Source organism: Acomys russatus, chromosome 15, assembly GCF_903995435.1.
Source record: "Acomys russatus chromosome 15, mAcoRus1.1, whole genome shotgun sequence".
Lineage (NCBI taxonomy): Eukaryota > Metazoa > Chordata > Mammalia > Rodentia > Muridae > Acomys > Acomys russatus.
In genome coordinates this window covers 6,786,217-6,800,685 of record NC_067151.1, presented here as the reverse complement: position 1 = coordinate 6,800,685, position 14,469 = coordinate 6,786,217, and the positions used below count along the sequence as shown (strand labels likewise).

At 39.4% G+C, this 14,469-nt stretch overlaps 1 protein-coding gene across 2 annotated transcripts in view; it reads left to right on the top strand.

Moving 5' to 3' along the window:
* Positions 1 to 14,469, top strand: part of Ect2 (epithelial cell transforming 2) — a 58,048-nt gene that overhangs the window by 26,306 nt on the left and 17,273 nt on the right. For both annotated transcript variants that reach the window (XM_051156991.1, XM_051156990.1), the window contains 6 exons: positions 742 to 838; positions 3,405 to 3,486; positions 5,932 to 6,010; positions 6,373 to 6,492; positions 10,759 to 10,897; positions 13,120 to 13,274. In XM_051156991.1, coding sequence (XP_051012948.1) covers positions 742 to 838; positions 3,405 to 3,486; positions 5,932 to 6,010; positions 6,373 to 6,492; positions 10,759 to 10,897; positions 13,120 to 13,274 — 672 coding nt within the window. The remainder of the gene's footprint in view (positions 1 to 741; positions 839 to 3,404; positions 3,487 to 5,931; positions 6,011 to 6,372; positions 6,493 to 10,758; positions 10,898 to 13,119; positions 13,275 to 14,469) is intronic.

The following is a 14,469-nucleotide window of genomic DNA, read 5'->3' as shown; positions in this document are numbered from 1 at the left end:
CTATCATGTTTAGACTTAGATGATTTTGGCATTTTACACAGCAGAAGCCAGCAGGCAGTTGAGTGAATAGAAATGTTATATGTTGTTTGATTTGTTTTGGCATTTTTGTATTGATGGGGATTAAACCCAGGGCCTTGTATATGGTAGTTCATATGTAGTTATTTTAAAATGAAATAATGTTATCCATGTTTAATTCTTGAAACACCCAGTGATGCTTCGATGATACTGTGTTTTGCCTTTAATGATTGTATTTTTCTACACCAGTGTTTTCCTTTAACCAGAGTGTCAGTGTAATTGATACGTCAAAAAACATTTTTCAGGAATGATACAGTCTTTATCTACAAAAGGCCATATGCATACAGTTGTGTAGAGGAGCACACTTTTTTTGGTAACACGTTAGCCTTTATTGACCAAGAGAATTTTAGGCCTTGGAAAATTACTGAGTTGTGGTGATGTGCCTAAGAGCAGCTGCTCCATGAATTCTTAGTTCGTTTATTGACTTACCTGTGCACATGTTCATGCCAGTGCTTGTGCATGATGTGCAGGTCAGACGTTCTTAACCTTTGATCCTGTAGCTTCTGGGCCTCGCTTGACATGGCAGCAAGTGCCTTTACCTTCAGAATCATCATAACTGCTACCTCTTTTCTATTAGTTCTGGACAAGGACATGTGTGATAGAATGTTTTGAAGTTTTGCACAAAACTTAAACTATATTTGTATGTAATAAATTACTTCCTTTTAGATAAATCAAGCTAAACCAGAGTGTGGACGACAGAGCCTTGTGGAACTTCTCATTCGGCCAGTACAGCGGCTACCCAGTGTTGCTTTACTTTTAAATGGTACTGGTTTTGCCTGTTTTTTCTTTTTTGTTTGTTTGTTTGTTTTTGTGTTTGATTGTTTTTTGTTTCCTTATTTTTTATGCAGTTTTTTTTGGGGGGGTTCTTTTTTCTTTTTCTTCTTTGAGAAGGTGGGTCTTCTGTAGGCCAGCTGATCTTGAGCTCATGGATCTGAGGATGACCATGAATATCTGCTTCTACAACCTTCTGAATGCAGAGATTAATACCCGCTTTATATAGTGTTGGAGTTCCAGCCCGCAGCTTCGTGCTGTCTGCCAACAACCCCACCCTCAGTCGCGATACTTTCTTCTTGAAGAGTTGATATCTTTACTTTTAAAGCTTATTAGGTCTTAGCATTAAAGCTTGTTTTTTTATATAGATAACAAATTTTTTTTGATAATCTTGAGAAGCAGTCTCAAAAGCTACAAATACTCATTTTTACCTAATATTCTTTTGTTGTAACACTGGTCTTCTCTTACTGCTTAGAAGCTCTTTATGTTTCATAGTGTCACTATTTATACATTTGTTTAATTAAGTAACAAAATTCCCACAGAAACATCACAGGAAGAGGACTAATATAGTCCAAATTCCTAGTCCTCTGAATTTTAGTTAAGGTTTTTACATTTGAGGTTTATACCTTTTTTAAAAATTGGAGTGGGGATGTAGGTGAGTTGGCAGAGTGCAAGATCCCTAAGTGTGGTTCTGGGGGCCTTGAAACAGCAGGTGTGGTGCTGCACTCGTCTGTGCTGGGAAGTGAGAGCAGAGGGTTAGCAGTTCCAGTGGCCTGCAGAGAACGTTATGTATCCAAGGCCCACCTCAAGTTGTTTAGTATACACGTGCAGCCTACATTCATTTATGTTAGCACTTAAAACTGCAAGTATTAATAATTTTTCCATCACAAATTTTATGATTAAATTTTACTCCTGTCTAAAAAGTGTGTGTTTGTCATTTATACTCAGTTGACTAAAGCAGTATTTTTAAGGGTAGTGATACTTTTTAGTGTTAATTTTAAAAATTAAAGTATGAAGCTCAGGAATATAATTTATTAATTGTTTGTTTAATCTCTTTCCCCCTACCCCCAACAGAATGTTTTGGTTGGTATAAAATGACAGAGCTAAGAAAAAAGGGGGATCCTTTCTTTCTTTCTCCCTTCCTTCCTTTATTTTTGGGGCAGAGTCTCACTTTAGCCCAGGCCGGCCTTCACTCAGGCATTCCTGCAGCCTAAGCCTCCTGAGTGCTGGGATTATAGGTGAGAACCAGTGCATGGCTCCCAGAAAGGCTTAATAAGTCTGTCAGAGAGTATTCTGACTAAGATGAAGTCCTAAACCTTTCCATGCGAAGTCGGGCGTGGCTTGGTAAGACTGTGTCGTGTGCGGCACAGGGAGCATAGTGAAGAACCTGAGAGTAGCCAGCACTTGGGAGGCACAGGCAAACTTGAACTTCTATGAGTCCAAGGCTAGCCTCTTGAACTTAGAGTGACCTTACAACAAACTAACAAACAACAACAAAAAGCCCCAAGCCAAACAAAAGCCAAACAAAAACTGAAAACCTGGAGAAGCAGTCAGCATGTTAGATATGAACCTCTACAACAACACAGAGCTTACTCTTACAGTGTTCAAATGTTCTCTGAGAGGGATGGGGCCATGTGTTCCCAGAGGACATTTAAACAATATAGTAGTGTATAAGATACGTGAGGATCATCCAGCCCTGTAGAGAAAGCTTGAGGAATCCAGAAGTTTTCCAAGTGTGACTGAAAGGCAAGTGACAAAGTAATGTTAAAAGAAACATGTTACATATTCTGAAATTTTAATCAGTAGAAAAGATTGGAAACTTTAATGGAAAAAAGACAGTGTTTTAGAGAATTTGGTTAAAACTGTTTTGATTGTTTTAAAAAAAAAGTTTGTGTGTGGTGGTGGTAGTGGCATACATGTGAGTTTGAGTGCCCACAGAGGCCAGAAGAGGGCATCAGATCCCACAGAGCTGAAGTTGTAGGGCTGAGCAGTCCAATTTGGGTGCTGGGCCCTGAACTCAGGCCCTCTGCAAATATGTGCTCTTAGCCACTGAGCCACCTCTGCAGCCCCTCGTTGTTTTATTAAAGACAGTGTAACCTTGGCTATCCTGGAACTTGCAATGGATTTTAATTAGGGCAGTTGGTGAGCTGATGTTAATACTGTGGCACCTCCAATTAGGTGTATTAATAGGTGGCCTACAGTCATATTTTCATTTCTGTCTCTCAAGTGCTAGAATTCAAGGCATGCACCATCATGCTAAGGAATAAACAAACCTAGGACCCTGCACATATTAAGCAAGTGTTGAGCCTTCAAACTGCCTGTCTAGCTATTGGGTATTTGCAGAATAGGCTGCCTGTTACTGTGCTGACCTACCTCTAACTCCTGAGGGTACAGATCTGCTCTACTACTCCTGGTCATAAACTCCTTTTCAAAATAAAAATTTGTTTTTAGGAATAGCTAACCTGTATCAAGATTGGTGTATTTAAGGCAAGGTATAGGTAGGAAACCACTGACCTTATTTAATCATGGATAAAGAACCCCACATTTTATTATTGCAGATCTTAAGAAGCATACAGCTGATGAAAATCCTGACAAAAGCACTTTAGAAAGAGCTATTGGCTCATTAAAAGAAGTGATGACGTAAGCAATTTATATTTTATTTTAAAATGTTATTTCTATTTGCGTGGTTTTTTTTTTTGTGTGTGTGTGTGTGGTGAGAGAGAGAGAGAGAGAGGGAGAGAGGGAGAGAGAGAGAGAGGGAGAGAGGGAGAGAGAGAAAGTGTTGCCCTTGGTTCTCCGAGCCCTGGGGAAAGCTTGCTCGGCTGGAGCTGCTCTGCAGCCTGAGGTGTTCCGTGTGGAGGCTGGGAGCACTGGGCGGAGGGAGTAGCAGGACAGCTTGCTTTGGCCTCATCATGGAAATCTGTGAGGCGCCTCCACGGTGTCTCTTGAGCAGGTGGGGGCATGGTTGGGGGGTGCTAAAATCACAAGCCAGAGTGAGATAGCCAAAACCAAAACACCAAGCTTTAATGTGCGTTCTAACTCTCACGAATTCTGTGCAAAGGGGGAGTCAAAAGCCAAAAATAAAAGAGAACAAGAGAAGGGTGACAGGGGACCTAAATATCCAAAGGGAAGGGACAGAAGAGCGGCCAGAGAAAAACAACCAGCAAAGGTGACCAAAAGGCCACCCCACTGGAGAGCCTGGAGGTTTTAAGCCCTGAGTTGTAAAAGAGGAGAAATTATTGCTCCTGTTTACAGCAAAAATTCGAGAGCCTGTCTCAGGAATGGCCCCTAAAGCAGAACCAGATTTATGACAATTTTCACTAAATAGGTTACTGGCCTGCTGAGATCAGAAGGGCAGCACTCCCCTTTTCCCCGAGCCTAGATGGAATGGCTCTCTGGGAGGGAAGTGGACATCTACCTCAGTACAGCAGTGTTCTGCGCGCGCGCGCGCGTATGTGTGTGTGTGTGTGTGTGTGTGTGTGTGTGAGACAGAGAGAGACAGACACAGACGCAGACACAGAGAGACAGAGACAGAAAGAGACAGTCTGTCAGTCGGACAGAATCTGAGTGTGTGAACACACGGGCTTTACTGTAGGCACGTGGAAGTCAAGGGATAACTGTGGATGGGTTTCCTCCTGCCACTTGTACATGGGATCTGGGGGTTGAACTCTGGGTTGTCAGACTTGCATGCTGTAAGTTTCTTTTTCCTGTAGATCCATCTTGCTGGCCTGTTTCCATGCTTTTATTATTGGATTTAGGCTGGAAGTGAGATCTTTGTCATAAAAAGAAAATTATCAATAGCTTATTTTTTTAAAATATCTAAATTATTTCTCTAATAGTATAATTAGAGTTAAAATGATAAGTATTGTAAAGATATATTGGCTTAAATACTTATTTCTGACATTAATTACATGTACAGAGACAGTAATGGAAATTTTAAAATACCCATAAATGCAAAAATAGACATTTTTTTCCCTGGGCCATAGTGAAAGTCTTTTTCATGTCACTCACATGCATATGGTCTTATTCATTGGGGGGAATTTTCTGATTTCAATTAAATTCTGATTTACAAAGATGTATTTCTGCAAAACCTGGCATTTATAAGCCTTCTCACCAGCAGGACTTTTCTTTTTCCTTCTACTACTTTTTATATGTCTTTACTTGAATACATTTTCAAATGTTAATTAAACTTCATTCAGTGAAAAGAATTTTTTACACATTGTTTAAATTCATGGAGTTTCCTTTCATGAATACTCTCCTGTTGATCAAGATCCTAAGTCTATATAAGTTGTCCTACATGACTGACTTTCCAAAGGCTCCCTGCCGATGTTGAGCAAGGTATAAGCTCCAGATGGACACCCCCACTCCCAACACTACCACCTCATGGAGTTTCCTAGTGACAATAACGTTCTGAGCTTCAGTAAGATTTGCACCCTGAGTGGATGCTTTCCCACATCTTACCAATGAGCTATAAGTGAAAGTTCCCATACGATTACATTGATAAACTGTTCACTGTGTTAATTCACAGTGTCTAATAAGACACGATTGCTAACTAAAAGCCTGGTCCCATGAGTACATTCTTTGACTTTTTACCCTTATGTATTTCAGGAAAATTCTTTGTTTTGACTGATTTTTTTTCTCTTTCTTTTTTTCTTTTTTTGACTGATTTTTAGTTTTGGACACAGGGGAAAAGGCAGGAGGAGACTCTTGGACCATCCTGTCTAGAAGCAATAGTTGTAGTGGTTTTTTCTTTTTCTTTTTCTCTTTTTACCATGTGACTTAAGGCATAAAGCTTTACCTGAAAGTATGTTTCACGCTTCAGAATTTTGTTACCGTCATGTATTATACAGTCTAACTGTATTTTAGAAAGTGTAAATAATGAGTAAACTGCTTCACAGTGAAACATAACATTCTGAGATATTCTATGGAGTATTTTTTAATAGGATGTTTTGAAAGAATATTTATCTGATTCATGAATCAAGGCACGCACATGAAAGTCAGGCTTTCTGACATGAGATTTATTTGTGTACTGATTTCATGTGTGTTTTAAAAGAGGTTTTTACAAAACAATCATTAATTTTTCAGACATATCAATGAGGATAAGAGAAAAACAGAAGCACAGAAGCAAATTTTTGATGTTGTTTATGAAGTAGACGGATGCCCAGTAAGTATTTTTTGGTAAATACCATTGAGTTTTCTGCCTTAGTGAGGTTTCTGTAGTTTCAGTATAAGCAGTCTCACACTGTAGAGATGCTTGAGGTTCAGAGCACTTGCTGCCCTCAGAAAGGACCTGAGTTTAGTTCCCATGTCTGGTGACTCACACCCTATGACCGCAGCTGCCAGGGAAATCGACACTTTCTTTTGGGTTCTGAGGGTACCTTTACACACATAGCATATATGCAAAGAGACATGCACCTAAGAATAATAGAAACCGATCTTCAAAAATAAACAATCTTAGCACCATTTTTGAATGACAGCTTATAAAAGTTACTTGGTAATATTTGACCACGTTATTAATGTTCACAGGCTAATCTATTATCTTCTCATCGAAGTCTAGTACAAAGGGTGGAAACAGTTTCTTTAGGCGAACATCCGTGTGACCGAGGAGAGCAGGTCACTCTCTTTCTCTTCAATGACTGCCTCGAGGTAAATTCGTACTCACTGTAATTTAATATTGATGTATTTTGTGATGTCCCTAAATATTTAAAATAAAGCTTTGAAGTACAATATAGAAATTTGAGGTATGTTCAGTAATTTTTTTAAAAAAAAATTAAGATCAGTTGCTGATTTCATATTGTGGAATTCTTTTGGAAGAAAGTTTAATACTAAATTTGATAAATTTCCAGACTAATTTTAAGTGAAAATTCCTTACAAATAAATGCTTAGATCATGAGTTTTGGGGACCTTGTATTTTTACGTGTATTTATTCACCACACATTGAGCTTTTTTTTTTTTTTTTTTTTTTTTAATTGTTAGTCGACTTTTGCAGCCAGGATGAAGTCAGTTGAAGAGCTTAACTTGATAACTTAGGACCATGAGTCCCTTGATTTCTTCTTTTCCTACTTCCTCAGTATCTCACTCTGTGGTCCAAGCTGGCCGTGAATTTTGGGTGGTCCTTCCGCTTCAGCCTCCCTGAGTCTTGGGATTACAAACATGAGACACTATGCCAATTGGAGTCTTTAAAATTAGAAGGTTTTATTGATGAGATGTAGTAATTCCAAATCCACAACTAACGTGTCTATGCTCAATATTTTCTTCCCAATAGTACCTCACAGGCAAATATTGAGTAGTTAACCAATTTAATGAAAAGAAGTGTCTTAGTCAGGGTTTCTGTTGGTAAGAAGAAACACCATGACCACAGCAAGCTGGGGAGGAAAGGGTTTATTTGGCCTGTACTTCCACAGCACAGTTTATCATTAAAGGAAGTCAGGACAGGAAGAGAAAACAGGGCAGGACCTTGAAGGCACGAACTGATGCAGCGGCTATGTTCCTTATGGCTTGCCTGATAATGGCTAGCTGTTTTGTTTTGTTGTTTTTTAGTGGAACCCATGACTACCAGCAATGGCTCCATGCACAGTGGGCTAGACTCTCCCACATTAATCACTAACTGAGAAAATGCCATACAGGCTTACCTACAACCTCGTCTTATGGAGACATTTTCTTAATTACGTTGTTAGATGATACTAATTTGTGTCAAGTTGACATAAAATTATGTAGTTCTGGTAGAAATTAATGTAGTTTTCTTTATTTCAAAAAAGAAAAGATGTTCATTTGGTAAAACAGACATTAACAAGAAAAGTATTTGATATGTTTGTTACTGAGTAACTTCTGTTGCCCTCAACAAAGTGAGAGCTTGCCTTATCTTTGTCTTTAAAGTCTGTCCATTCCTTGATCCCTTTCTGTGTTGTTTCTCTTAAAAAGCTACCTTCTTCCATCATGTACCCTATTTAAAGTGTAAAAACACTAGTCAGTCTTAGACACCAGGCCAGGCATAGAGGAGCTTTAGGTGCAGTAAAATCTAAGGAAAATCTACCTCTGTAAAACAGCCTTGTACTTAGAGGTTAAGAAGTGATACTTTCATTTGCCTAGTAGTAACATTAACAAAAAGCACAAAATAGTGATAATCTGATACACAGTTGACCATGTGGAGTGAAAAAATTTATAAAGTCCTGCAGTAGGTGATTGTGAACTACCTGATCCCACTACAGTAAGAATGTCAACCTGTTCTGCCTTTGAAAACAAGGTCAGAGCTGGGCGTGGTGGCGCACACCTTTAATCCCAGCACTCAGGAGGCAGAGGCAGGCAGATCGCTGTGAGTTTGAGGCCAGCCTGGTCTACAAAGGGAGTCCAGGACAGCCAAGGTTAACACAGAGACTCTCCAGAGAGAGAGAGAGAGAGAGAGAGAGAGAGAGAGAGAGAGAGAGAGAGAGAGAGAGAGAGAAAGAAAACAAGGTCGAGAGTCAATCTTAATGCCATTTTACTTGACTTTACATTATCAGGAGGCTTAGCTGTGTATAGTTTGACTTTTTCTGTTAAGACTTTGAGGTTTTTCCTTATTGATATCTCTTGGTCTGCTGGCTCCATTCTGTTAGGTTGGGTTATCTGGATTTCCTGAATAGTTTGTTACAGAATTTATCTTTCCGTTTTAGTACAGCAGTGATTTGTTTTGATTTTTTTTTATTATTATTTTATGGGCCCTTCATATATTTTATCATAATTGGCTCATTGACTTCCTTTCTACTGTAATTCTCATTGTGGGCAATCCCTGTACCTTCTCATGCCTCGACCTCTCAATTTTTTTCACCCTATGGATCCAGTGACTTTTGTTCCCCTCCCCTGTCCTAATCAGAGTTGACATTGCTGTGATGAAGTACCATGAACAGAAGCAGCTCAGGGGAGAAAGACTTACCCTCCATATCACTGTTCATCATCTTCTCACACAGGGCAGGAACCCAGAGGCAGGAGCTGATGCAGCAGCCATAGAGGAGTGCTGCTTACTGACTTGTTCAGCCTGCTTTCTTACAGAACCCAGGACTGCTCGACCAGGCATGGCACTACCTACAGTGGGCTAGGTCCTCCCCCATCCATTACAAATTAAGACCATGCTCTACAAGCTTGTCTATAGCAGGATCTTATGGAGGCATTTTTCTCAGTTGAGGTTCCCTCCTCTTTGATGACTCTAGCTTGTTTCAAGTTGACATAAAAGTAGCCAGCAATCCTCTTAGCCTCTGTCTCAATTGCTTGAATAGAAACTGCTGTTTCTGCTTTTTGTTGTTTATTTTGAGTCTAGCAAGGACTGTCCTTGTAATCCTCTTGCCTCATCCTCTTAGTTTATTCATTACTGTGCGTACCCATATTACGTGCGGCACGCTGTTTGTTATATGTACCCACAGCCCAGATGCTTTAGTTTGAAGGCAGGCTGTTAGGCTTCCCAGGCTGCTTTGAGCTACCTCAGCCTCTCAAGTGTTAAGAGTTACAGACGTGTATCACCATGCCTGTTCAGCTGCTGTACTTCTAAAATTAAAACTCATAGAAAATTTGAAATAAAAATAGTTAGTTTTAATATTCTAATACTTTGTAACATAAAAACCCAGAGCAATCACTGTACTTATACATTAAGAACAGATAAATTTATCAGTTGCATCTATACTGTCTAACATGACAGATGACTAATGTTAAACTTAATCTAGATTTAAGATTTATTTTCCGGTTGAATATTTTGTCTGTGCTTTGAGTTTTTAACTTTCATTTATTAATGTGCCATCAATTTTAATAGTCTTCATTTTCAACCATAAACCTTAAGATGTTATATTTTTGTTTAGCTAAATAAAAAACATATCCATTCATTGCAGAGAAATTAGAACCTCTGCTGCATACTTTCACTATGCTTATGTAAGTGAACCTTTAGTATTTGGTCTATATATGTGATATGTACAATAGACATTTCCATATCTGCTTTAGTGACATTATGGTACATAGATAACTCATCTTATTCATTAGCCCAATACCAGGTAATATATTTTAACTGTATTTGTCATATTCATGATGACCAATCTCAATTCAAGTAACTATTTATACTCATTTTATGTTAATGCCTTTCAGTAAACTCTGCAAAGGAGACTTTTTTCCTTTTTCCTTTTTTTTTTTTTTTTTTTTTTTTTTCTTTTGGCAAAAATCTCAATATATCACAAATCACAAGATTTTTCTGATTTTGCTCTTCTCCAGTTACCTATCTCTTCCTTTTGCATGGTATCCAGTTAAGGTAAAGTTATAGCCTAATTCAGCACTTTGAATTTATAATTTTTCTTGCTTGTGTGTGTGCATTGTTGTTGTTGTTTATTTTTGAAACAGTCTCACTATAGCTCAAGGTCCTAGAAATGAAGGTCCTCTCCTGCTGTAGCCTCCCAGAGCTGGGCTCTCAGTGTTGAGCGTGTGTTTAATTACTTCTCTGAAGCTTCCCTTTGTAGTATTACGTGAGCAATCATGAGAACAGAAGCTATTGAAACTTCCTCTGTGTTCTTCTGTCGCCAGGAGATGTGTCAAATACTTACTTAAGCTAAAATTAACACCATTTTGAGCGCTAGACAGTGGCCTCAGAGCAGTCGTTTGCGGCTGAGGTTTGGGGGTTTGGTTCAGGACCCCTGCTGTTGTCCCACGTGTGGGGACCTCTTGCACTCCCTATCCCTAGGCCTGTTTTTCTGGTTGTGAGCTTTCCTAATATGGACGTGAGCATCTGGCTACACAATTACATGTGTGCTTTTTGTCAGTCTCTTGCTTTTATCGCATAGTAACTGGAATGGCTAATCATCAGATTAGTTGCATATAGATTTATGTGATTGGTGCTATTATTTTTAAATGTGTGAAATTTTGGTTTTATCACAATAATGATTATGAGTTTCCCTCTACAATCAGATAGCGAGAAAACGGCATAAAGTTATTGGTACTTTTAGAAGTCCTCATGACCGCACCCGGCCGCCGGCTTCTCTGAAGCACATTCATCTAATGCCTCTTTCTCAGATTAAGAAGGTGGTAGACATCAGAGAGACAGAAGGTAAGCTCACAGGGGACGCATTCCTTAAATAAGAACAGCTTCTTCTCGTTGACACTTAGGTTTACTATTGTAATATTTTCTAATATATAAATTTTCTTCAAATGTAGCTCGCCTCTCTGAAAGTAATTGTTCTCATACAATCAAAGCTTACTAATTAGTAATTCATCATAATTCAGAATAGGTCACTAGTCCTGTTCTGGACCATATATTTTAACATATTTTCTCTCCAATGGTGCATTTTAGGGTGTCTTTTTCACACTCCTTTAAAAAAAGTGTTTGTGTGCTACATTCATATAGTGACCATGGAGGCCAAAAGAGGGCCCCAGATCCAGCAGGACTGGAGTTAAGATGGCTGTGAGCCACCGTGTGGATGCTGGGATTGAACCCAGGTCCTCTGGAAGAGCAGCCGCCGGAGTCTTAACCACTGAGCCATCTCTCCTGCTCCAGGGATGTTTCTAAGATAGATATTTGGGAAGGGAGCTGTGGGAATGATGACAAGATGGCTCAGTTTGTAGAAGTGCTTGCTGCCAAGACCTTAATTCAGACTTTGAAACCCACATGGTGGAAGAGAATAACTCACTTCCACGAATAGTCTACTAAACACACATAATCGAGTATATAAGTGTGCATGGGAACAGACAGCCATACACCTTTTTAAGGAAAGATAGATATTAGGAGTAGATGTATGTGAAATAAGTGGCCCACAGTAACTGGTAGGCTTAGCATGGACTCCAGTATGTACGTACATACGTGTGTACACACACACACACGGAAAAGATGGGTGTGGTGGCTCACTCTAACACCAGCACCTGGGAAGTAGGAGCAAGCAGATTTCGGTGAGTTTCAGTCCAGTTATGGGTTATGTAATGAGACCTTGTCTCAAAAATGAATACTAATGAGAAAATAAGTAGGCATGTGTACTTATTTGTGTGTGTGTGTGTGTGTGTGTGCACGCACGTGTGCCAGTTTTTCTCTTTTGCAACCAAATTTCTGAGGTAGTCTATAGAGAGATCTTGGCTAATAATTTTGGGTATTTCATGACATTCTCTTTTGGTCTTACTGTTGTGAACTGTGATGACATGGTTCATTATGGCTGGAGCCTCATTGCTGAGTTGTGAAGAGGAAGCAGTCAGGGTCCCACAGTTCCCTCAAGGCATGTCTTCTGCCATCTAAAACCTCCCACTCATGCCCAGCCTTAACACCGTTTTTGGGGTGACATTCCACATCCAAATTACAGTATTGTTCTAAGGCAAACTTTTCCTTTTAACTTCACTAGCTTTAAGTGATTTTCTATAGGTCTGAAAGGCCCAAGATGGACCTGAGGTGATGCTATCTAGCTAGCTTGTGCTTGGTGCTGTGTGTTCCTGGTCATGTTTTAGGTAACATCTTTTGTTCCTTTAGTAAAGTTAAGTGCTTTCAGTGACCCACTGCTGAGCTGTCAAGCATGAGCCTTTCCTTGTATCATGTGTGTCGCTGGTGATCAGACCCTTTGCCCCTGACCCCCATCACTCAGGCACAGTGACTTACAGAACTAGTTCTTTCAGCTGTTCAACTCCATATTTATTAGCGCATGCAATGAGACATTTATTTAAATTTAGGGCAGTTGTAGTTGTGAAAGAGTTCATATTGAGGGATGTCTTGAAGATAGAAGTCAGGGAGGTGGAGAGACTGGTGAGGTGATTCAGTAGGTGAAGACACTTGTATCACACCTGATAACCTGAGCTCAGCTCTAGGGACCCTCGTCACGGAGAGAACTCTCCTACAAGTAGCAATTTAATGTTTGTTTTCAGTTTTTAAAATCTTTTTTAGGATTGTTTTTAAAATAGATTATTTTAGCATCTCAATTACAAAACAATTATGTTTGAATATTTGTATACTTCTTTGAATATGATTTATATAAGTTGCTGGTGATTCACGCTGTTATTTTTATTTTGAAACTTAAATGCTGGAACACTAAGACATTTTATCTATTTTTTTTTTAAATTATTGAGAAATTTAAGTATCACAGAGTACTATTTCTTTGTTTTCAGATTATTTTGGTTCCTTATATAATATATCTGATTATAATTCTTTCCAGTGCTTCAAACCACTGCAGAGATGGTCCCTTTTTAGTTGAAGAAAGCAGGGACAGGGAGGAGAGGTACTGGGTTTGGGTGCTCTGTGGAAATGGTATTTCTAGACAGCCAAGGGTAACGCTGTCAATGGTTGTTCTGGAATCCTAGATTGTCATAATGCTTTTGCCCTGCTTGTGAGGCCACCAACAGAGCAGGCCAACGTTCTGCTCAGCTTCCAGATGACAGCAGATGAACTTCCAAAGGAAGACTGGTTGAAGATGCTGTGTCGACATGTTGCCAACACCATTTGTAAAGCAGATGCTGTAAGTTCTTAAATGTGTGTCACATACAGGCTGACTCACTGTACATTTCCAATGACAAGGTAACCGTGGATGGAACAGAGCCTTTAGTTTTATTCATACACTTAAAACCTAGGTTGTTTGGGGAAAGGATTAAAAAATTTTAAGGCATATGAGTCTCTGACTCACAGATGGTCCCTTTTTAACTTTTTAGCTCTTGTGACTGCAATTTGGTGAGGCTTTTGGAGACTTGTAATGCACCATGTGCTTTTCACAGATGCTTTCCCTTTTAATCAAACAAGTTAATAAATTGGCAGTAAGGTAATTTTGCACATATAAAGTCTTAATGTAGTCGTTTTACAAGTTATTTTCTATTTTTTTAATTAAAAAAAATGACCATTTTGTGTTTATGGATGTTTTGCCTACATGTATGTTTGTGGCTTGGTGCCTGTGGAGTCCAGAGAGGCCACTGGATCCCCTGGATCTGGAGTTGTAGCCACCATGTGGGTATTGGGAATCAAACTCAGGTCCTTTGAAAAAGTAGCCAGTGCTCTTAACTACTAAGCCATGTGTCCAGCCCTCTCTAATTAACTTATCTTCTTGAACTCCAGAAATGAAAGTCTTTGCTCAATGCTGTCCTGAAGTTTGTGCGAGCTCTCTTTAATCCTCTGTTTTCTTTTGACTGTATTTTGTGATGGCCTTTGAGCTCAACATTTATTTTTATTGTTTTACTTATCCTGACACTGATGGTCTCTTCTGTTGTCTTTTTAACATAGTGCATTTCTTCTGCACGGTGATTTTTAAGCTGTTCTCATCACTGATAAGTGTCTCTGTTGAGGGTTGAAACTTTTCTGTTTTCTTGAAACTTGCGTTTCCTTAAAACAGTGGTTTTTAAGTTGTAGAGTATGGGGGGCTGGAGAGATGGCTCAGCGGTTAAGAGCACGGTCTGCTCTTCCAGACGTCCTGAGTTCAATTCCCAGCAACCACATGGTGGCTCACAACCATCTATCATGAGATCTTGTTCCCTCTTCTGGTGTACACGCAGGCAGAACACTGTATATGTAATAAATAAATAAATCTTTAAAATAAAAAAAGTTGTAGAGTATGGTCCACTGTAGTGGGGAAGTCAGGGCAGGGAGGTGGCTGCTGACACTGCTTCCCCAGTGGAGAGGCAGAGAAGGATGAATCTCATGCTCTGCTTGCTGTCTCCTTTTTCCTA